Source organism: Pseudochaenichthys georgianus, chromosome 17 (genome assembly GCF_902827115.2).
Source record: "Pseudochaenichthys georgianus chromosome 17, fPseGeo1.2, whole genome shotgun sequence".
Taxonomy (NCBI): domain Eukaryota; kingdom Metazoa; phylum Chordata; class Actinopteri; order Perciformes; family Channichthyidae; genus Pseudochaenichthys; species Pseudochaenichthys georgianus.
In genome coordinates this window covers 37,958,380-37,981,959 of record NC_047519.1, presented here as the reverse complement: position 1 = coordinate 37,981,959, position 23,580 = coordinate 37,958,380, and the positions used below count along the sequence as shown (strand labels likewise).

The 23,580-nt window shown below is 42.2% G+C and overlaps 1 protein-coding gene, 2 long non-coding RNA genes and 1 pseudogene across 3 annotated transcripts; 2 read left to right on the top strand and 2 right to left on the bottom strand.

The window, feature by feature from the left end:
• The first annotated feature begins 5,317 nt into the window (after positions 1-5,317).
• LOC117462731 (uncharacterized) lies at positions 5,318-10,172 on the top strand. The gene is made up of 4 exons (XR_004553834.2): positions 5,318-5,655; positions 5,982-6,030; positions 9,588-9,932; positions 10,035-10,172. It is a non-coding gene; the product is annotated as an uncharacterized lncRNA (long non-coding RNA).
• Positions 10,173-11,790: 1,618 nt separating this feature from the next.
• On the bottom strand, positions 11,791-12,721 carry LOC117462810 (uncharacterized). The gene is made up of 2 exons (XR_004553844.2): positions 12,583-12,721; positions 11,791-12,067 (listed from the first exon to the last, which is right to left on the bottom strand). It is a non-coding gene; the product is annotated as an uncharacterized lncRNA (long non-coding RNA).
• A 1,103-nt stretch (positions 12,722-13,824) lies between these two features.
• LOC117462634 (prenylcysteine oxidase 1-like) lies at positions 13,825-15,564 on the top strand (annotated as a pseudogene).
• A 4,442-nt stretch (positions 15,565-20,006) lies between these two features.
• Positions 20,007-22,641, bottom strand: LOC117462404 (E3 ubiquitin/ISG15 ligase TRIM25-like). Its single transcript, XM_034104626.2, has one exon. It carries the CDS (start codon positions 22,600-22,602, stop codon positions 20,938-20,940), a length of 1,665 nt encoding a protein of 554 aa, XP_033960517.1. The 5' UTR covers positions 22,603-22,641; the 3' UTR covers positions 20,007-20,937.
• Between the last annotated feature and the right edge of the window lie 939 nt (positions 22,642-23,580).

Below are 23,580 nucleotides of genomic sequence, written 5' to 3'. Positions count from 1 at the left end.
TAAATGAAATGAAGATGTGTTAAGGCCCGGACACACCAAGCTGACACCAGATGACTCACACAGACGGATCCCGACTGTTGCGTCGCCTCGCGTCTCTGCGTCTTGGCCATGCGTCGCACTGGAACACACCGCAAAGCCTTCAGCCGACGGCCCAAGTAGCGCGTACGAACTGCGCATGCGTGAGTAGCAATAACTCTCCTTACCAGCAGGCGGCGGTAGTGTGTATTCATCATTCAAAAGAGGCAACAACCGGAAGACAGACTGCGTGATAACCGAGAGAAGAAGAACAGACTGCGTGATAACCGAGAGAAGAAGAACAGACTGCGTGATACAAACAAACAATAAATAGCGTGTGCGTTCCATTTCCCCTCTACAGCGAGAAGCTCACGGGGCTTTCCCGAACCTGAGTGGAGAGCTGGAGGTAAATGAAACCTCACATTTGCCTTCTTAATAGTTTGTTTGGGTCCCTCACTTCCGTTTCGCTTCTCATGCACTGATTCGCTAAGCTGAACAGCCAATCAGGGTGATTTATTTCGCCGACAGCCTTTGGCCCACATCGACATGTTGAATCGGTGGGTTTTCGGCCGAACAGGTGTCGGCACGGCTGAAAAGACATGACGGTGCGGGACACACCAATCGGAGTAGGTCGTGTCAACGCTCATCGTCGGCCTGACGCCCATCGACGGCCAAAATCGGCTTGGTGTGTCCGAGCCTTGAGGCTGCAGCTGGTAGAGGTTGAACTAACTGCAATTACTCTAGTGGGAAATGTACCATGCAACATATTTCTCATTTATCGTCATCATAGATATTACATATTCATTTCTGTGTTCAGTCTAAAAAAAAAAAAACTTAAGACATCAAATTAAAAAAACGCAGTACTCGTGTCTTGTATTGGAGTAGAAGTATAGGATAACGTGTAAATGCAACAGTAAGTACAAGTACCTTAAAATGTACAGTACTCGAGTACATCATTTATTATAATGTAGAATATGTTTGCCCTTTCTTATTGTGTGTGTTGTGTCGTATATTTAAAGTCCAGTACGACCTGAACACTCTGGAGGTTTCCCTCGTTAGTATTTTAGCTATTTGTATTAACTCAAACTGATTAATGTTGTGAAAATTAAAACCAGAAGTTATACTTTTATTTAACCAGGATATCTTTGAGTCCTGGCCCAAGAATGGTAACAGCACAGTTTCAGACAGTTTTACAGTTACAGACAATTAAAAAACACACAATCACAACGCAGTCATACACCAAATGTAGCAAAGCCTTTACAGACACAGCGGCCGGCTTCAAGGTCAGTTAAAGTTGCTTTGGTTTGGTATACTGCTTGGTTTGTTAGCTGGCTGGCTCTGTTGTGATTGGTCAACCACTTAGAGATGTCCCGCCTCTTAGCCTATCACGTACAATGTGTTGGAGCACCAGCCAATAGAAGCGCGAGTGTTACATAGTGATGTCACTGGAAGTAAACAAAGAACTCCAATGGAGGTGTGTCGGTCGAACACAGGGATTTGAGCCTTTGCAGACCGTTTACATGCACTAAAACCTAAATAACACACAACAGGAAAGGGCTAATAGAACCTCTAACTGCTCTGTGCTCTCAAAGCATTGTCAACATGCGGTTATAAACAAGAGAGTATGTTTTAGTTGGCTAGCTTCGCACCGTATCACTGCCTCATGTGAAACAGAGCGACTTGCCTTGACGTTGGTGTGATGTCGTTGTTCTCCTGACTGATGACCTGGCTCTCGGTGCGTATGGCTGCGGGCAGTGAGGGCGTTTGGTGCATGACATCAGCCCTGAGTTTCGCCGCAGGAGCGAATAAACGAGTGAGCGGGTGACTGGCTGTTTGACTGACTGATTCTCTGTTTGTGTCCAGCTGGGGATCCCTGCGGAGTGTTGTGGAGCGTGATATTAGACCCCGAGCTTCACAATGCGGGGCGTCAGAGTGCTAACAACCTCTCGGCATCTCTGACCGTCAGCTGTGACTGACAGCTGCTCTCATCTTGGACACAACTCGTTTGGTGAGGAGAGGGGCGGCAGAATACACCCGCTATTAGTGGACTGTCTACAGATTACTGAGAACACTTGATGGATTTGGACATGAACAAGAAGTGAAGCTGCTAAAGGGACAGAGAACTGACCACAGATCAGTGGGCGACATGTGAGCCATGTTCAAATCTGTCATTTTTCGAAGTAGTTTATCATATTCTTACTCTACTCCTTTTTTTGTTTATTGATATTTCTTTTAAACATTTCTTCATTGTTTTTATAATAGTTTTCTGCTCCTTTATTGCTCCCGACTGACAGGTCTAAGGGTTTTGCATAACAGCGTGGTTGAAGTCCTTTCAGCAGCACTGTCCTCTGAAAAAGGAAATTGCCCACATTTACATTTGGTCGATTATTCACTTTTAATAACCTGCTTCACGCTACTTGGTAATCATATAACTTCCTGCTCTTCACCAACTCGTTATGCACAAACTGCTGCCTCAGGCCACGTTCTCCACTCAACGGTAGTTTCTCCTTCACGTCATTTCCTCCTCTGCCTCTTTCCCTCTCTGTGTCTATCCTGTCCTCTTCCTGTCGGTCTCTCACTTCTTTCTTTCTTTCAGTGTCGCTCATTTTCTCTTTCCTGTCCCCGCTGACTTGTTTCTCCTCCTCCAATCTCCTGCTGACAGCGGCGGGCTGATCTGAGCCAACTATTCCTCCTCACATGGAAACATCGATTACTGAGCAGCGAGAGAAAGAGAGACAGAGAGACAGAGAGAAGTGAGATGCCACTGAGAGTCGTTGCATTCACCAACAAAACAAGCCTTGTGAAAGCTTTGACCTCCATTCCACAACAGGTGAGGACATGTCCATGCAGCAGTCTGCGTCTAGAACAAAAGCTCTGAGCATCGTTTGTTTCCAGCAGCAGATCAGCTGCTGCACATGTTGGAAGCAAGGCGACTAGAAAAAGCTAAATGTGATCAGTACAAATCACGGCTGAACCAAACACCTGGGTGACTTCAGTACAAAAACAGGCACAGCTTATTGCGCATTATGTTAGGTTAGTTCCATCACATCTATAACCGGCATTATTCATCAATTTATATAATACGCTTGCTAATAAATAGTCCCCTCAAATAAAAAAATGTATCGTAAAATGTTCTGTCGAACTGCAGAGCTTCACATTACTAAAGTAATTTGATGAAATGTTACCCATATTGATCAAAAAAGTGAATTCAAATGGTGATAGTGGAGGACTGTATCACGACAATTACTGCAAACATGACTACACAATATTGAATATTTAAATAACACAGTAACCCTTATTCTCCGCAACTAACTAATTTACTGACGTATTATCCATCATAATCAACGTCTCGTTAAACTGAACAAGATTTAATAAATCCTTGGGTAATGAAACCTTGCATGGCGGTTTCCTTGACGACGTACATGCTCATGAAAGACCCGTACTTTTTTACCTCATGAGATTTCTGCGGATCCACACCAACACTAATGCTCAGTCCGACACAGCGTAGGTTAAGCACCTCATTTCCCACCAGCACTTTGCAACGAAAGGTCAAGCAATCATACGACAATTTGTCACTTTTATCTGTGAGCTGGAACCTTCCTCGGAGCTCAGGTCCGTCTCTGCGCCGTCAAAATGTCACCAATCGTCTGTTGGCTCAGGCTCGTCATGTTTGACCTGCGCAGCTGTTTGAATTGTGGCTTTCTCTGTGAGCCGAGCATTAGGAGGAAGAGATTCGCTCTGCTGTAATGAACTGCTTCTCAGTAATTGAAGACATGTCTATTTAGTCCACGGGCTTTTTGAATGGCTGAGTGTGGAGAGTTTATGGAGAGGCTGATGACTCTCCTGAACCAGAGTGGAGCTTCAGTGGCTGCAGGTTCAAAGGTTAATGGACTATTTTGGTTTCAGTGCCAAAAGGCAAATACTTGTGATACTGAGGAGAGGCCAGATTTAAGAAGGTGTTGAACTTTCTCTTATATCCTCCATTCACGTAATCCTCAAAGGTGTTAAATAGCAGCTGTGCTTAAGCAGGTCATTTATCCACACTCATGTATGTTCTGCCAACTCTAATGAGATGCTGAATATTCTATTTCTGTCACGGTCAAATTAATTGAAATCCTGAACCTACTAAAGAGAAGAAATCTCACACTACATCCTGAGTTTCTTTATGCAATGAATAAATACTGAAATGAAAGCTGACACTGTTATGTTGACATGGAGGAGTTCAACGTCTTAACCGTGATTAAATAAATGTTGTTTTCTGCCATTAAGAACTCAGTTGGTGATCTTTAAAAGAACCTCCGTCTCTTGGGGGAAAGCTATTGTGCCAAGTTGCTGAGCATGTGGCTGTAAAACTCTGACGAACACCGTCGCTCCGCCTGGGGAGCTTTTTTATTCTGACATGTTTTAAGTAAGTAGTACTTGAAGTAAACGGTTATTTTGTGTTTTTGATGTGTGAGTTTTTTTATACCTCGGGACTGTGGGAAACAGTATTTCGATCTTCATGTGTGTACAAACAATAAAGTTGACTTTGACTTAATAGAAGTGCAACCTGGTTCAGTCATTTTCTAACAATGATTATTCCAGACAAAGGAAGACATCAGCAGGCAGGGCCGTGGGATGTAACTGATCAAATGATATTGTGTTCAAATTCAAAATGTATATCAATTCATTTTGATGCTGGACCTTGTGGTTGATAATAGCAGTTTTTCACAAAGGACGATGGCATCATTCATAGGAACATCCCTGCTCCAAGAAAAGTCCAACCAACAACCATTAAAATCACAAATTGTGTTTTCGTATCTACCTCAATGTTGCGAACATCAGCTACTCATCAAGGAAGGCTAGCGGCAAAAGCCCCTGACTGTTATGACTTGAGTAGTGGTGAGTTGTATTCCTTATTAATTCAAATAATGTTAATGTTTAAGAGGAACAAAGTGATCTATAGACTCACATGAATCCAGTTAAGAGCAGAACACAGTTTCAGAACAGGACGTTTTAACCCCTCAACAACTGAAGCTAGCTAATGACCTGGCATCCTTTGGAAGCGCTACTTTAGCTCGGCATGCTAACGTTAGCATCATTACATCACATTGAAGGCAGACGAACACAAAAATCCACTCTATCAACTTTTTTCACATTTTACCATTATCTTGTTGAGAATTTCAAAGCTTGAGGGGGCTGCCGTGCCTAGTTACGGTTGCTAAGCTGTGATTGGATGATGACTACTCTGCAATTCATCTTCCTGAACACACAATAACAAGTGATTCCCACATTATAGCTCACAGCTTCATCTGACATCAGCCAGCAGTAGACTGTGAGGAGACAGAGCAGAGGATTGTGGGCCATTACCATTCCTCCAATCAGCAGAGCTGGACTGGGTCACATGACACTGGCTGTGTGCGTGAGACTCTCAGCTCTGTGTAATTATCACCTATTGACACAGTGTGAGCGTCCCGTCTGGAATACGAATGAGGAAGATAAAAATACTGAGATCACAGCGACCCGAAGCCTCGTACCCGAAGGAATTATCAACGCTCGACTCCCATCAACGTCCTCTCTGAGCCCTCGCTAACACACAACAATGATCTGGACGCGTTGCCTCCTCACTTCTTCAGGCTGCTCATGTCCTTCCTATTAGAGGTGAATTCCTGCCGCTAATGCTAAACACATCAGTGTGTCGCAGGTTAACAGAGACGGTCTGGCACAAAGCCAGACCTGCTACTGATGTGTAGTTTTTAGCCATGCAGCTAATAAGAGTTTAACGATGTGTTCCTAGTCTCATGGGAAGCCTCCTCCCTGATATCAGAGGTCCAGGCGTGTTGTCATCACATCCTGTTTACTGTCTTTTTATAAAAGTAGAAATGTAGCTTCTGAAACTTCCTGTTTAGCTTTGACCTCGCTAAAATATGCTAATCCGAAACACACAGAGACATCCTGGTAAACTGAATCCAATCCTTTCGTTTCAGCTCCATCCAAAGGCTGATATGTGACAAAAGAAGCTGAAGCTCTTTGGAGGTGATTGAAGGAAAGCGTGTTAATTGCTGAGGCTGTTTTGGCGTCGAAGTTTGAAAGACGTATCTTGTATTCCTGGTATTCTGAGAGAGACATTGAGTCATTTCCTCCGCATATCGAGAGGGAAGGGGCTCTTTTAAACTATTTTTTTATATAAGACCCCTTAATAAATGAGATGATTTGTGAGCTCTGACCATTAATCTTTTAAAGAAATAAATCGTCTGCATGGTTTCCCTTGTCAGTTAAGCTGCCCTTGGCTCTGACAAGCCTCATTACGCCCTGCAGAGAAAAACCAGCCGAAGGCCCCCGCTGACGCGCCTCGTCGAGCCCTGACTGGCAGGCTAATGGCCCGCTGGATAATTATGCCTCATAAACTCCTTCTCCAGGGATTGAAAATTATAACACCATCATCATGTCACGCATTCAAGTGTACTTGCGATTAACACAAGATGAAACGTTAAAATGCACACATTTTGTAGCTGTTTTTAGTTATCATGGTAGCAGCGGGGGAGAAAGAAGTTGAGACATGAAATAATAAAATGACAAGATGTGGTTTTATTGAAGTTTACTTTCTAGCCAATAGAGTGACTTCTTGTATTCTCTCTGATTCATCCTGCGTCCAGTATTATGCAAAGCTAAGCTAATGTATTGATGTTTTCAACGTCAAGACGAGACGCATATTTTTCCTCGAATTGTAAAACTACTTATTTTCTGTGACATACAAAAAAAGGAAAGGTAAAAACAAGTCATTTAGAGTGTGCTGTGGTGGTAGATAGAAGTTACTTCAACGCCACAGTTTAAATACGGCTTAAAGTTACTTTCAAACAAACATTCATGTGTAAATGTGTACTTTCACGGAGACCGGCGTGAAGTGATGTACACTGATCTGAAACTATACAGGCAGTAAATACATCCAGCTGATGGAGACATAATGCATTGCACTGAGCTATCCGGCAGAAGTTTATGCAACATATTGGATATTGAGCTTCTAAAACCTAAAGAATATTTGGTAATTTAACGTTCATCATTTAAACTGACAAGTAAAACTGATTTGACACAAACAGGAAACAGATTATACTGATGTGTACAGGATTGCAAACTTTGAGACGGATAAAAGCTTTTGTTTCTTTAATTAAGCCTCTGCAGAGTTTTCTGTAGCACTGACAAGACAGTAGACAGACAACTTCTCCTGTGTGAGGAATTTAAATCAAATAATTCATGTGATACAGAAGCAAAACAAAATCATTAATGCTTCATATCAATCGTGACCTTTATCCACCACCTGCAGCCCCCACAGTCTGTGTCTGTGTCTATCTGCTTTCTGTCTGCACGGAGAGGAGATTAAAGCAGACACAAGTTTTCAACGTGCCAGTCGAGATAAAGAAGAGCTGAACATCATAGAGCAGAGAATCCATTTAAAGCCAAGTCAGATTTAATGATGGTATTCTGTCTCGTCTGAAGCCTCTAAAGTAATGCGCTATAGTGTTTCAGGATGCAGCTTTTATACCTTCAGATCATTTAAAATGTGTGCATTATGTTAAGCTGCCTTTACTTTGTGTACGAAGTGAGTACTCTCACTAGAAATACCTCACAATTGTTCATTTGGTCATATACTTATAATGAGCTATATGTTTACACCTTCCTGACGACAAGCAATATGTACCAATTATAAACCAAAAGCATTAAAGAGTCCTCTCCTGCTCATGTTCAGGTGTATATCAGTATGTAGTGTCTCTACTTTAAAGAGTCCTCTCCTGCTGATGTTCAGGTGTATATCAGTATGTAGTGTCTCTACTTTAAAGAGTTCTCTCCTGCTGATGTTCAGGTGTATATCAGTATGTAGTGTCTCTACTTTAAAGAGTCCTCTCCTGCTGATGTTCAGGTGTATATCAGTATGTAGTGTCTCTACTTTAAAGAGTCCTCTCCTGCTCATGTTCAGGTTCATATCAATATGTAGTGTCTCTACTTTAAAGAGTCCTCTCCTGCTGATGTTCAGGTGTATATCAGTATGTAGTGTCTCTACTTTAAAGAGTTCTCTCCTGCTGATGTTCAGGTGTATATCAGTATGTAGTGTCTCTACTTTAAAGAGTCCTCTCCTGCTGATGCTCAGGTGTATCTCAGTATGTAGTGTCTCTACTTTAAAGAGTTCTCTCCTGCTGATGTTCAGGTGTATATCAGTATGTAGTATCTCTACTTTAAAGAGTCCTCACCTGCTGATGTGCAGGTGTATATCAGTATGTAGTGTCTCTACTTTAAAGAGTCCTCTCCTGCTGATGTTCAGGTGTATATCAGTGTGTAGTGTCTCTACTTTAAAGAGTCCTCTCCTGCTGATGTTCAGGTGTATATCAGTATGTAGTGTCTCTACTTTAAAGAGTCCTCTCCTGCTGATGTTCAGGTGTATATCAGTATGTAGTGTCTCTACTTTAAAGAGTCCTCTCCTGCTGATGTTCAGGTGTATAACAGTATGTAGTGTCTCTACTTTAAAGAGTCCTCTCCTGCTGATGTTCAGGTGTATATCAGTATGTAGTGTCTTTACTTTAAAGAGTCCTCTCCTGCTGATGTTCAGGTGTATATCAGTGTGTAGTGTCTCTACTTTAAAGAGTCCTCTCCTGCTGATGTTCAGGTGTATATCAGTATGTAGTGTCTCTACTTTAAAGAGTCCTCTCCTGCTGATGTTCAGGTATATATCAGTATGTAGTGTATCTACTTTAAAGAGTCCTCTCCTGCTGATGTTCAGGTGTATATCAGTATGTAGTGTCTCTACTTTAAAGAGTTCTCTCCTGCTGATGTGCAGGTGTATATCAGTATGTAGTGTCTCCACTTTAAAGAGTTCTCTCCTGCTGATGTTCAGGTGTATATCAGTATGTAGTGTCTCTACTTTAAAGAGTCCTCTCCTGCTGATGTTCAGGTGTATATCAGTATGTAGTGTCTCCACTTTAAAGAGTCCTCTCCTGCTGATGTTCAGGTGTATATCAGTATGTAGTGTCTCTACTTTAAAGAGTCCTCTCCTGCTGATGTTCAGGTGTATATCAGTATGTAGTGTCTCTACTTTAAAGAGTCCTCTCCTGCTTATGTTCAGGTGTATATCACTATGTAGTGTCTCTGCTTTAAAGAGTCCTCTCCTGCTGATGTTCAAGTGTATATCAGTATGTAGTGTCTCTACTTTAAAGAGAAACTCCCTCGAGAGGGAACTTTGGGATTTTAGCCTTTGCAGACCATTTACATGCACAAAAACCAAGATAGCACACTATATGAAAACCATAATAGGGCCTCTTTAAGTAGCATGAGTAAAAGTACTTTCTTTTAAGGTAATAAGAGACGGTGAGACAAAGGTAAACTAAAAGAAAAGAGATGTTTGGATCCGACAACTCGGAACGTATTCCAGCAAGGACAGAATGAAAGAACGACAGAGAAAGAGAGGAGACCGAAAGAAATAAAAGAAATAAAGGAAATAAAAGAGTGAGCAGACGGACTGAGCTGTGTTCAGACGCTGAATGGAGCTCCTCGGGTGGATCACTTACACACATTCCCACACACCCTTCTCTCTCATGTTTATCAAGGTTACATCTTGGTTATCTATTCCGTTGAAGAGCCGCTGATGAACCTGGGAGCGGGGCGGACATCGTGTGAGGATCTGCAGTACTTCCTCCTTCTTTTCCCCCTTCTGTGTGTGTGTGTGTGTGTGTGTGTGTGTGTGTGTGTGTGTGTGTGTGTGTGTGTGTGTGTGTGTGTGTGTGTGTGTGTGTGTGTCTCCCTGGCTGGGCGTGGCTGTCCTACTTTCGATTCCCGCCAGCTCACCTCCTCAGCTGCTGCTCATCTCACTGATTGCCACCACTCACCTGCACCTGCTTAAAACCCTGGTTCCCATCCTCAGACTTCGCCAGTTCTTCGTTTATTCTTCAGTGGTAAACTATCGTCCAGGCCTACTAGTGGTTTTCCCAGTGACTTTGTGATGCTCCTTGTGAAAGGAAGTTCTTTCCTAATCCTGCTTGTTTTTGCTGTTCCAGATCCACATACTCCAGCCGCTCTGCCTGCCACGTCCAGCCCTCCCTCCTGGTCAGCCCAGCTCCACGTCTCCCCTCTGTGCTCATCGTCAACTCCCTGTCAGTGCCGTGGACAAAATAAAGCCTTTTTTTTACACTTCACCACCGTCTCAGTTTTAGTGCTTGCATAGCGGGTTCTCATCTCCAGTCAGTTCTCGGGAAGCCTAACAGAAGAACTGGCCAACACTGAACCGCACTGGAGCGCATCCCGCCACAGTCCATCGTGCCCTCTCTAGTCAGGGTTCCCTTCTGGGTCAACACGACCAACTCATTCGGGCGTTAGTAGAGAGCAATCAATCCATGGCTCATCATGTCTCTGAGTTAGCTTGCCAGATCTCAGCTCTAGGACACCTCCACTCTGAGGACACCCTCACTACCAGTCACTACCCTATCTGCTGTGCGCATGTGCGAGATGGTCCGCCATATTTGACAACTACATACGGCAACCCAAGTAGGACACTTGACACAGTGGCTTTTGGCAAAACACAAAAAGATGTTTTATGAGTTAGAGATGAGTTATTGTTATTACAACGTGACTTCACTATTATTTAACAACTCTTTTTATTGGGTTCTTTTATTTGGGGTTAAGTACATTGTCAGAATAAGTGAGAAATGGATTTAACTTCTGTTAGACAGCTATCATACTGAATACATATTTACTGTGAATGTATGCAAAATGTATGGCTATGTATGGCTGTAACAGGAAATGCACGCAAATACAAAATGAAATCGTATCGTACTGACACTTATTATATACATATGTTACTTACGTATATATATATATATATATATATAGATATATAGGGATACCTTGTATTGTTACTATCAGTACAGCGCCACTTTCCGAAACAGGAAATGCACGCAAATACGAAATTAAATCGTATATATATATATATCTATATCTTGTAAAATACAAGACGACATCTTGTATTTTAGTTACACCCGCTATGAATTAATTCAGTCAAAATTAGACCTTGACACCGTCCACATAGCTATAATGAAATAAAATAATAGAAAACATTAAGCCTCTTTGATGTAATAATCGGAGCTGAAACCTCTCTGCCATATAACACACACTTCCTTATTTATCTTTGAGTAATAACATACAAATAAAGACGACTATACTACCGTCATTTTAATGCAATTAGCTGAGATAATATGATTAACCGACAGCTGTGGGTATTTGATATAACAAGATGATGTATCTACTGGTATGATAAATATGTTAACTATGTCAGCATGACACCACTTAAGAGGGCAGTAAAAGTTAGTTAAAACCATATTTATTTTTCGTAAAATGATTAGCCTCTTATTTATGTCATAAGCCTGAAAATGTTCTGTATAATATGTTACTTACAGCTCTATAGTCTAATCTACTGTTTGATATTACAATAGACTGTTTCACTTCACTCCTACATACTTTATGTCTCACTTTACTGCACTATTGGATTAAGACTATGCATTGAACTATTTGCTAGAAATGATATCCATTTTAGATTCCATTGTGTATTAACATTAAAATTATTTTCATATTTGGTAGTTATTTGTTCTGCTCTATCCCCTTGATGGACTCCTAAACTGCCCTTGTGGTGTGACAATAAGGACAATAAAAGGCTTGTCTTAAAGTAAACCAACATTCCTCTGTGGTGTTCATGGTATAATCAAGGTGAATTATCAAATGCTTCATTGAACAACAAAACAAAGCAAAACACACACAAACTGACAGTGTTCCAACTTCCTGTTGCCCTTTATTCAAACCACAGACATGCATTGGCAGAATGCCCGATAGCCTCTTTTGTCTCTGATCTCGTTTAAGAAGGTCCACATGTCTTCCATATGTTCAAACCTAAACTCGAATGGCTCCGAGATTGCCTCCATCTCATCCTCGTCACATTCGTCAGGTGTTTCCTCCCAAAGCTTGACAGCCTCTCTTAATGTGTGTGTGCCACCACCCATTCCGCTGCCTTCTTGCAGTCCTGCACGATCTTAGATGTGGGCTACGGAAAAGAGAGAGAAAATATATCATACCCGAAAATATATCATACATTCACGATATATTACAATCTACAACTAACGGCCAGAAACGATAGAAACACTTTTAATCTGTATGCTCTCTTCTTTTGAAAGACATCAGTGTCATTGCCAACAACAGCAAATGCAGACCTACCCTTGCTAACCTCTGACACAAACGTTTAACAAAGCCGAACACTTAGCTAACAACGTAAAAAGACTATATCAATATATATTGTTCACATTACACAGCTGCCTCTGCATTTCATTATTATTGGTTGTAGCAATAATGTAATTAATAACTAGCTTTGAAAGCAGAAAGCAGACATTCAAATGTACAACTATTGCACAATTTAGAAATGAGTTCAGCAACAAAAACACATGCTTGTACATCGGCGTGTATGTAGACACGGAAATACTGTATGTGGGTGGGCACACACACACACGCAAGGTTATTTAAGGTTTCTCACGCAATGCCACTGCCTCGTAGCATAAGACATACCGGCTTGTCTCCATTAATCACAAGCTTGTGCTCAGTTTCCCATGTCTCGGTAAATGAGTGCTTTCAATTGCCTTCCATCTGCATCTACTTTTTCAGAATCGTCACTTCCTGACATGGGAGGTGCCCTGAGAGTGCAGCTGGAGCCTCCTCCGCGGTTTGGCTTTATGAAGCAGGCACGCAAACGGTTACGTCATGACGCAAACGATGACGCAATGACGCAGAACCAGTCGGGCTCTGAGCGGCGTGAACCGAGCGGGAGCTGAGCTGAAGAACCGGTTCCGAACCAGAAAAGCTCTAGCACGGAGCTAGAACGGGACAAGCCTTGGCGTGAAAGGGTAACAGTGAGTCCACAGCTTTCAACGCTTTCGTTTTTGAAATCTGAAACACACACCGTAACGTTATTCTGCACTGCATAATAATTGATGTTTATATTTCCTGTCTTTGTTATTCTTTGCGTGACTTTTAACAACAGTAACCCCAGTTTGACCAGACTGAGAGAATGTGTTGCGTTCAGGTTATATTAGCAACATAAGCTATTCATGGCTCACTTTTAGTCCTCCTGTACAGATGCTCCGAGGTGCTGCATATAACTAGATACCCACAATGCATCCTCAAACCCCGTCACTGAGAGCCCTGCTGTTTCTGGGGCTCTGGCAAACTGGGAGAAGATGTCTAGCCTCAGCCCCAGAGCTGGAGATCCAACCACAAAAGATAGCCTTTCTCAGAGTGCATGTAGAAACAAAACACATCAATACAAAAATAAAAAATATAATATTAGAAATAATCATGTGCATAAAGATCATGATATGTGCAAATGAAGTTGCTTTCTGATCTCAAACTCAATGATACAGTAGACTGTAGGAGCTCACATGGGGATTTGCAAAATATAATATATAAATACGCTTTATTGGCTGACTTGTCCTGGACATCCTGCAGTGCATGGTCAAATACATTAGTCAAACATTTGTCTTATTTATTTATTTTGAATATATATATTTTCATATATCTATAATACTATTTGCTGCAGCATTTTAAACATGGCATCTTGAGAGAATATTGTGTGTATCTCATAGAATAAAAGCAGCACGTGTCAAATAAAATACACACTCAACAAGCATATGGACCTTCAGTTGACCAGTTTTACTAATCAAACGGCCAGAAAGAAGGATAACGACAGAATGAAAGGAAAATTAGTATATTTAAACAAGTGATTACAGCTGAGAAATGAATTAAAGTGTGGTCATGTCCCCTTTAAAAGCCGTGGAGGGAGTCGGCATTGGTGGCACAGCTGCAGCGTTTTACGGTAACGGTTTCTGTAATTCAGGCAAAACAAAAACATTTACTTAATTTAGGATTTAATTGAATGAAGATCAGAGGAATATGTATATGTCATCGTAATAAATGATAAACTCTCAATAGAAATATAATGTACTGTATGTTTTGTCTCCTAGCAGGCGCAGATTCAGGCCTGTGGGCGGAGGCGATAAGAGAGTGTGCTCCGGACTGCTCGACATCAGCAACACGGAGCTCATCACTGCCAAAGTGCCATTTCAATCAAAGTTCGACCATCCAAGTCAGGTATCCTATCGTTCCTTTTCTCCCACTGAGGGATTGTTCACTTTTAATATCTCAAGTATTTTATTTTAACTTTTGTCTCCAATCTTTAGGCACCGCGACTAATTTCTATGACGTAAATTATGTTGGAGAATCCGGCTCAGCACACTCTCTGTATGATATCGTTGTAATAGCAACACCGCTTCACCAGGGAAAGTCGGACATCATCTTCTCCGGCTTCTCCCCCCCTCTCCCGTCTCACTACCCCGGACGCTACCACCACACTGTCTCCACTCGGATCCACGGCAGGTTGAACATGTCCTTCCTCTGGAGCACAAAGAAGGCCTCAGACTTCACTGTGTCTCACATCCTCACCATGGACTCAGAAGACTCCATCATCAACAGCCTGAGCTCTATTGACCCTGTTCAGATCCCAGAGGGGTACATTCGGCCCCCTGCCAGCGTGGCCCACGTCTGGAAGGTGTTCTCTCCTCAACCGCTGACCCAGGAGCAGCTGCAGGACATGTTCATCACCTGGGACTCATCGTCAGAGACCAGGTGGCTGGCGTATCCTATTTACCGCCCGCCGCAACGTAAGACCCCTCCCTTCATCCTGCACAACCGGCTGTACTACCTGAATGCTGTGGAGTGGGCAGCCAGCGCCATGGAGATGAGCGCAATCTCTGCCAGGAACGTGGCCCTGCTGGCCCACCACCGCGGGCACCAGCAGGAGGTTAAGGTGGACCAGGAAGACCTGCACACACGACTCAGAGGGGAACTGTAAACTAATAGCAATACGAAACCATCATTCAAGCACAGGACAAACCCACACGGACCCTCATTGATGCGCTATAACACACCCTCTCTATTCAGGGGAGGGGGCGCTAGGATCCCTTTCAGAGGGAGACACTACAGGTGAACAGGGAAACACCATTTATAAATAGATCACAATAAGACTTACACTGTATTACAAATCTGTAAATCTGAGTAATGGAAAAACCGATGGACATGTTGGAAAGAGTACAATGCGTTTGTATGTTCTGTTGCAACATGGAAGAACACTTGTTTTCTGTCCCTGTGGTTTATCTGGTGTCACTGTGCTGAGCTGCTTTAATGTGCTTTAGCCACTTTGGGAACACAACTGTAATTAGCTAAATGTTTCTTAAAGGAAGGACAATTATTCACCATGTTATCTTGAATTCTTCATTAAGAGCTTACTATTTAAAGCACTTCCACGTGACTAGTCTCACGGAGGGTCAAATAATGCTCAAATGTGAAACTTTGATGTATTTTTAAATGTAAGGTTTTATAAACAAATTGGAATTAATAGCATGTGACGGGATGATTGAGCTTTACTGCACAAAATGTGAGCTTTTAAATAAAGGGTTTAAAATACGTCAATTCATCAAACAGTTTTTTGAATTCTTCTTACCGTAGAGCAGGGGTCGGCAACAGGCGGACCGCGGTCCGGATCCGGACCCAGACGCCGACCTATAGGCTACGGACCCGGAGCTATAATCAATACATTAATAGGGGATTTTTCGGCGCCTCCCACTTTTTTAACGCTGATTTGGGTGACTTGTGTAATTCGTGGAGAACCGAAGAGTTTTCATTTTGGGGGTGGGGGGGAGGGAGTCAGTCCGACAGACGGACAACTTCTCACTTCAAAAAAGAAGAAGAAATCTAGACCGCAAAAATAATTAAACAAGCGAGTACCTGTTTTTCCTGGCCAAGGACAGGTTCCTTGAACACAACACGAGCGTAACGTGTCTTCACGTGGTTATGTCTCGTCTGAAAGGAGTGCTGACAGAGAGCACCGGAACGTCGCTCCAGCCCTTCAAATATTGCAGTACCCATAAGGAGCCGTACACATGCCGCAGTGTTTGCGTGGCTGTGTCTTTAGTTGTAAGCACAGTGGCGATCTGTTGTTGTTAGCATCTGGTTAGCTAGCTATGCTAACGAATTTAAAGAGCTTTTCTACAACCAGGTGGAAGAGAGCTCTCTCCTGAGAGGCTCACATAACCTCAGCTCAGTGAGGTTAAGGCACACCTTGATATGATCAATACAGTTATTAATGAGACTAAATGAAAAACAGGTATAAAATACTATATGACAGCAACAACAAAATTGTTAAAAATAACAAGAATAGAGTTTAAAAGGGGAGTGATTTGTAAAATATCCAAAAAGGAAAATATGCTACAGTTCTGTTTCATATGGGTGTTGAGAGATGTATCCATAGATCTCTTAATGTTGCTCTCAAAGTGCACCAGATTGATGCATTTAACTTCAATATTTAAACATTACACATATCCACAGTATTTAAGTAATGTTAATTGACAATACATATTGTTGTTTTTGAATTGTACTTTCTTTATTTGATTGGCAGTCAGCTGTTGATTACATGCAGACGTTGATAAAGCTACAGGTCACTTCAATATATATTACACTAATTCATGAAGCAACTTAGACATTTTGATGTTCCGGACCTTTGCATGGGGAGATTTTCTCTAACTGGACCTCGTTGAATTTTAGTTGAAGACCCCTGCCGTAGAGGGATACAAGAAAAACGTCATCTTCAAAAATATAAGAAAACACGGGTCGAGTAATTTGATATACAAGTGGTAATTTTGATGGTGAAGCATTCCTGCTCAAATAAAAGGAAAGCCAAAGGGAGAACTGAACGGAAAGGGCAGCACATGTTCATATTCTACTCTGTATAATTGTTCTGTAGTTATTGTAGCTAAAACGGCGCTTTTGAGAGATTTTAAATCTCAGATCTGATCACGTGTTACACAGGTCTCAGTGTGTGTGTGTGTGTGTGTGTGTGTGTGTGTGTGTGTGTGTGTGTGTGTGTGTGTGTGTGTGTGTGTGTGTGTGGTGTGTGTGTGTGTGTGTGTGTGTGTGTGTGTGTGTGTGTGTCAGCTGATTGAAGGATAACATTAAGTCTAATAATGATGTACCGTGCATGTGCACACTTTGCATTACTTAATACCATTTTTCAAATATTTATTTTTTAACATTTTGGACAAAATAGCCAATTGTACATCGAGGTGCCCAGATGTCCCTCGTGCCCACCTATCCGATTTGAACATGCTGATGTACAATGTGATGTAGTAGCCTAATGCAGGTTTAAGATCATTGTGTTATAGGTATGCATAGTTTTCTATGCATTTTGAGGGTTTTGGGGGGTTTGACCCCTCGAACCCTAGGGGGCTGGCTCCCCCAAAATAATTAAATAACATAACCCTAACAATAAAACCGAAATAAAGTAACAAAAAAAAGTAACTAAATCCGCCAGAAACTAGAAAATCTTCGCGCGCGCGGGGGACCCTAATATGCTCCGACCGTCCACACTCACAACCACAGCCTATACCAGGGGTCGGCAACAGGCGGACCGCGGTCCGGATCCGGACCCAGACGCCGACCTATACGGACCCGGAGCTATACATTAATAGGGGATTTTTCGGCGCCTCCCGCTTTTTTAACGCTGATTTGGGTGACTTGTGTAATTCGTGGAGAACCGAAGAGTTTTCGTTTTGGGGTTGAGGGGGAGGGAGTCAGTCCGACAGGCGGACAACTTCTCACTTCAAAAAAGAAGAAGAAATCTAGACCGCAAAAATAATTAAACAAGCGAGTACCTGTTTTTCCTGGCCAAGGACAGGTTCATGAACACAACACGAGCGTAGTGTCTTCACGTGGTTATGTCTCGTCTGAAAGGAGTGCTGAGCACCGGAACGCCGCTCCAGCCCTTAAAATATTGCAATACCCATAAGAGACTAAATGAAAAACGGGTATAATATACTATATGACAGCAACAACAAAATTGTTAAAAATAACAAGAATAGAGTTTAAAAGGGGAGTGATTTGTAAAATATCCAAAAAGGAAAATATGCTACAGTTCTGTTTCATATGGGTGTTGAGAGATGTATCCATAGATCTCTTAATGTTGCTCTCAAAGTGCACCAGATTGATGCATTTAACTTCAATATTTAAACATTACACATATCCACAGTATTTAAGTAATGTTAATTGACAATAAATATTGTTGTTTTTGAATTGTACTTTCTTTATTTGATTGGCAGTCAGTTGTTGATTACATGCAGATGTTGATAAAGCTACAGGTCACTTCAATATATATTACACTAATTCATGAAGCAACTTAGACATTTTGATGTTCCGGACCTTTGCATGGGGAAATTTTCTCTAACTGGACCTCGTTGAATTTTAGTTGAAGACCCCTGCCGTAGAGGGATACAAGAAAAACGACATCTTCAAAAATATAAGAAAACACGGGTCGAGTAATTTGATATACAAGTGGTCATTTTGATGGTTTACATTGAAGATGACGTCACGGCTCCGCCTACACTGCGTTACTATAGTTACTGCCCCACCTACTAAACTGTAATGGAAACGCAGCATAAAGTGAGCCTGACCTACCAAGGCCTAACTATACCGTACTAAGCCGTGCGAGGCCCTGCAGTGGAAATGCGCCATGAGAGAGGCTTCCTGGTGTTACAGACAGTCGACTGACTTCAGAGTTAATGCGTGAATGACTGCCGATAGTGTTGGTGCAGCTGTGTGTTTCACGTACTGATTGCGCTGATGAAGTCGTGGAAGAGAGCGTAGGTGAAGAGAGGCTCCGGCAGCTCTCTGAAGTACATCTGTAACGCTCCAGTGATCACATGGAAGTCCTCCCACTTGGAGTCTGACAGGTTCACCTTTGATATATCTATTTTAGTGTCATGCAGGCAGGGCCGGCCCTGACCAATTTGCCGCCCTAGGCAAGATTTTAGCTGGCGCCCCCCCCAAAATGCAGACACTCACTATGATTCGCAGGTGCATGGTTGTGGCATGACCACAAAAACAAAGATATTGACACAAGATGTGTGCAACTGTATTTAGTTTCCTATCCATTTGAACATGATTTAAGTGGGGGGGGGCTCCTCTAGGGGGGTCCGGGGGCATGCAAATTAAAAAAATATATATTTTTTTTTTTTCAAATTTTTTTTTTTTCAATTTTCGGCGCCCCCTATGGGTTGATGCGCCCTTAGCATTCGCCTATACTGCCTATGCCGAGGGCCGGCCCTGCATGCAGGTTGAAACTGTCACGGAAGAAAAGTGTTGAACTTTCCAAAGAAGTTCTATTTATTGTCTATTTGGCAGAAGTATTATCAGCTAAATGTACTCGGGTATCAAAAGTAAAAGTAGTAGTAGTATGAGAGTTGTATTATTATACAATATTATAATATCTTGTTTTCATCATGAGAAAATACATGAGTTTTTTTAATGTTGGACTTCGTCAACATGGAGCACATTTTGGAAAGTGCTGAGTCAATTTGTAGAAAATGTATATCATATAAACACATGAATTTGTATAAAAAGCAACTACTTTTGTCAAATAAATGAAGTGCATTAAAAGCCTCTGAAATGTATTGAAATACAGTGAAAAGTAGATTTTCTCCAGTACATTTTTGAGGTACTTTGTAATTCTACCCCAGATTTGTATTAATGATGTGGAAGTAGAAGTACCCGAATTATACCTAAGTAGGCTACATTACTTGAGTAAATGTACTAAGTTACTTTCACCATTGTTAACTATGCAACTTTCCTTTTTAGAGAATGGGCTTCCACAAGTATACACATTTAAATATAGTGAAATACTCACCACAGAAAGCCAGTAGTTTCATGGAGGAAGGCAGTAGAAGTTAGACTAGAAAAAGCAGAAAAAGCTGAATATTGTAACCGTTGAATGGCGACTGCGTTTAGCTACAAACTGCTGAACCTAGCGGAGAAATGTGGAAAAGTGAAATCATTTGAATGAAAATTGTTAAATGTTATGGCACCTTGGACATAATACAAGAAGAACATCCTTTTTTATTTTTGAAAGACAAACCTTTATTAATATCCAAACATTTAATTTGATCACACATCCCATCAGTAAAGTCTGTTCAATGATTTCATGATCAGTTTCACTTCATCCACACCATCAGAATCTCAGCTATTTCAAACAGAATCAGAAACGATTTACTTGCTGATTATTATCATGATAATTAATGTTCTATAAAACATCAGAGTACCCACTTTCTATTTGGACAACAACAACAACAACAACAACAACAACAACAACAACCACAACAACAATTAGTCTGCAGAGAAATAACTGCAATATTATACAATCTATTTCCCAAACAAAGACTCTAAGCTATTGACAGGAGAATAATAATTGATTGACTTATTGATTATGATCATGACGGTAAGTAATATCATTTTAAATAAACATTTAATGATGAAATAAGTGTTGTAACCATCTGGGGAACTCATTTGTTACTTAATTTGGGCAACAATAATATATAATCTGTCAAAATAATACATGTTATAAATGTCTCTATTGTTGAGAAAGTGGCCAGAATAAAATATCTACAATGAGAGACGCTCTGGTGCTTTCTCTCTGAAGACTCAAGCTTTACAAGAGAAACTACAACATACAAATACATCAATATCGATATTCAACACATATTTAGAGCAAAGTTTACATTTCCATGCAGAGAAATATGAGTTGAGGTTAACAGCAACCCTCCTGAGCAGTGACAGCCTCCACGGCTACACAGACACAGGAAGGAGCGCCGCCTGAAGAAACTCCAGAATCTACAGAACAACTCGTGAGAAGATGTTAAAGCACATCCCATCATGTTTGATTGACAGCTGATCTCTGTGCAGGGAAGACATGAACACTCAGCTCTCAGCAACAATGATGGACACAATGAGTTTAAGAAGTAGAAGAGTTCCTCAAATGACTTCAGGCTATTTCAGTTTACAAAACTCAGCTGTGGCTCCATGACAATAAAGCATAACTCCAGCATGTAGCGGCTGAGTGAACGTGGTCTGGACTCTGTGGAGGAGAGTCATGGTTTCAGAGACGCTGTAGAAGGACAGAACACCTGCTCTGTGATCCAGGTACACTCCTACTCTGGAGGACTGAGGACCTGAGACGGAAGTGTTGATTCTGTTGTGACTAAATGAATAACTGTTTTGGAAACAAGCTAAGGACCAAGATTGGTCATTGTATCCAAAGAAACATTCACCCCCTGCTCTGATGATATTCTTGTATGCGACTGCTACATGAACCTCTTCCCCTCTCCACTCCACCTCCCAGTAACAACGTCCAGTCAGACTCTCTCTGCTCAGGACCTGAGGATAAACAGTGAATCTGTCTGGGTGACTAGAATAAGACTGTTGTTGTTTCATGAGTGTTGCTTTTCTGCCCCCCTCAGATAATAACAGCAGTGTGTTTGCTGTGTTTGGATCCAGTGTGATCTCCTGTGAGTATCTGAAGAACCCAGCTCTGGTGGTGGGCTCTGCTGCTGACAGTAAAACATCCACTTCAGGCGGTGAGACGTTTGTCCATTCCTCTCTCAGGACGTCCTGTAGTTTGTCTCTGACTGCTGACAGGGCCGCCGTCACGTCCTCAAAGTAGCTCAGAGGACGGATGTTGGTGCTGGAGGAGTGTGTAGCTTCACTGAGGGCTGGCAGTGAGGAGGAGTAGCTGAGCAGAAACTGGTTGTGATCCTCTGTGTGAGACAGCAGCTTCAGCTCAGCGTCTCTCCTCTTCAGCTCAGAGATCTCCTGCTCCAGCTTCTCCTGGAGCTCTCTGACTCGACTCACTTCTCTCTCCTGCTGGGATCTGACCTGCTGCTTCACATCAGAGCTTCTCTTCTCCATGAGACGGATCAGCTCAGTGAACGTCTTCTCGCTGTCCTCCACTGCTTTGTCAGCAGAGCCATTGACGGCCTCCACCTCCTGCTGAAGCCGCTTCACCTCCTTCTCTCCGTCCTGGATTCTCTGCTGGATGTTGAGTCGACTCCCCTCCAGCTCTCTCTGCCTCTCAGTCCTCTCTGCTGCAGCTGACACCGTGTCGTGGCCTTTGTGTTCGTCCACAGAGCAGAGATAACAGATACGCTGCTGATCAGTGCGGCAGAACATCTTCATAACCTCGTCGTGACGAGAGCAGATGTTCTCCTGGAGCTTCTTGGAGGGCTCCACCAGCTTGTGATTTTTAAAAGTAGCTGCGTCATAATGAGGCTGGAGGTGTTTCTCACAATAAGAGGCCAGACACACGAGGCAGGACTTACAGGCTCTCAGTTTCCTCCCAGTGCAGACATCACAGGCCACATCTTCAGCTCCAGCATAGCAGAGATCAGCAGGAGCAGCTTGGAGTCCAGTCTTCTTCAGCTCCTCCACTAAAGCTGCTAACATGGTGTTTTTCAGCAGGACAGGCCTCAGTGTGAAGCTCTGCCTGCACTGAGGGCAGCTGTGGATCTCCTTCTCATCCTCTCCGTCCCAGAAGCCTTTAATACACTTCATGCAGTAGCTGTGTCCACAGGGAGTAGCCACCGGATCCTTCAGTAGATCCAGACAGATCGAACAAGAGAAGGTTTCCCGGTCCAGCTGAACTCCTTTCTGCGCCATTTCTCCTCTCAGTGGCAGAGAGTGTCTGAGTTTCACTTCCTGAAACCTGATACTATGAGAGCTGTGATCTGAACAGGATGTGTGTGTGCAGTGAATGTGGCCTATCAGCTCTTGTACTTTACCCACGTGTTGGTTCCACCCTTCCTCCTCAGTGTGGATCTAAAGGGGAGGAACCAGGAAACGCAGAGTGGAGCTGGCTGTGTCTGAGAGCAGGAAGAAGAGGGAGGGCTCATCAAACTCTGACTCATTCCAGGAGGAGGAGCAGACACTCTGAACTGTTTCCTCATTTACAAACGGAGCCTCGCTCACAACCTGCTCTACATTTGAAGAGAGCTTTTAGTTGTAAAATAAGTGGGTAAACTTACAAATTCTGCAGGGGATCAAATACTTATTTCCTCTGCTGTACATGTATAGCCTCAATGTACTGAAATAGCTGATTGATTTAATAGTTGAATGTACAGTAAGTACATACAACAGTAGTTGTAATATAAATAGTAGTTGGAGTAGTAGAACTAGAAAAGGCATTTCCTGCTGAAAATGAGTGCAAATGCTGTAAACTGTGAACATTTGTTGCTGAATTTAGTTGAAAATGCAGAAAAAGCTGAACATGTTATTAGTTGAATGGGAGCTGCTTTTAGCTACAGAGACCAAGTCAGTGTGTTGCTGAACTTAGTGGAGAAATGCAGAAAAGTGAAATGATTTGAATCAGAATTGTTACAGCTTTGAAAGTGAAATGTTAAACTGGAAGAGTAGGAAAACTAGTGAAAAGAAAAGGTTTAAAAAAGGTATAAACAACAAAATGTATAGCCTCAATGTCCTGAAATAGCTGAATAAGTTAATAGTTGAAAGGTTTCTGCAGCTGAAAGTAGGCTGAAGGAGTTCGATATAAGATGTACGTAGTAGTGAATTAATGTCTATTAAGAAAATAAAATAAAGTAAAAAGGCTTTGAAAAGCAGCAGAATATTTTAACTGCAAAC

Excerpts from the sequence above, each read along its gene's own strand:
- LOC117462404 (XM_034104626.2), bottom strand. The coding sequence starts at position 22,602 with ATGGCGCAGAAAGGAGTTCAGCTGGACCGGGAAACCTTCTCTTGTTCG.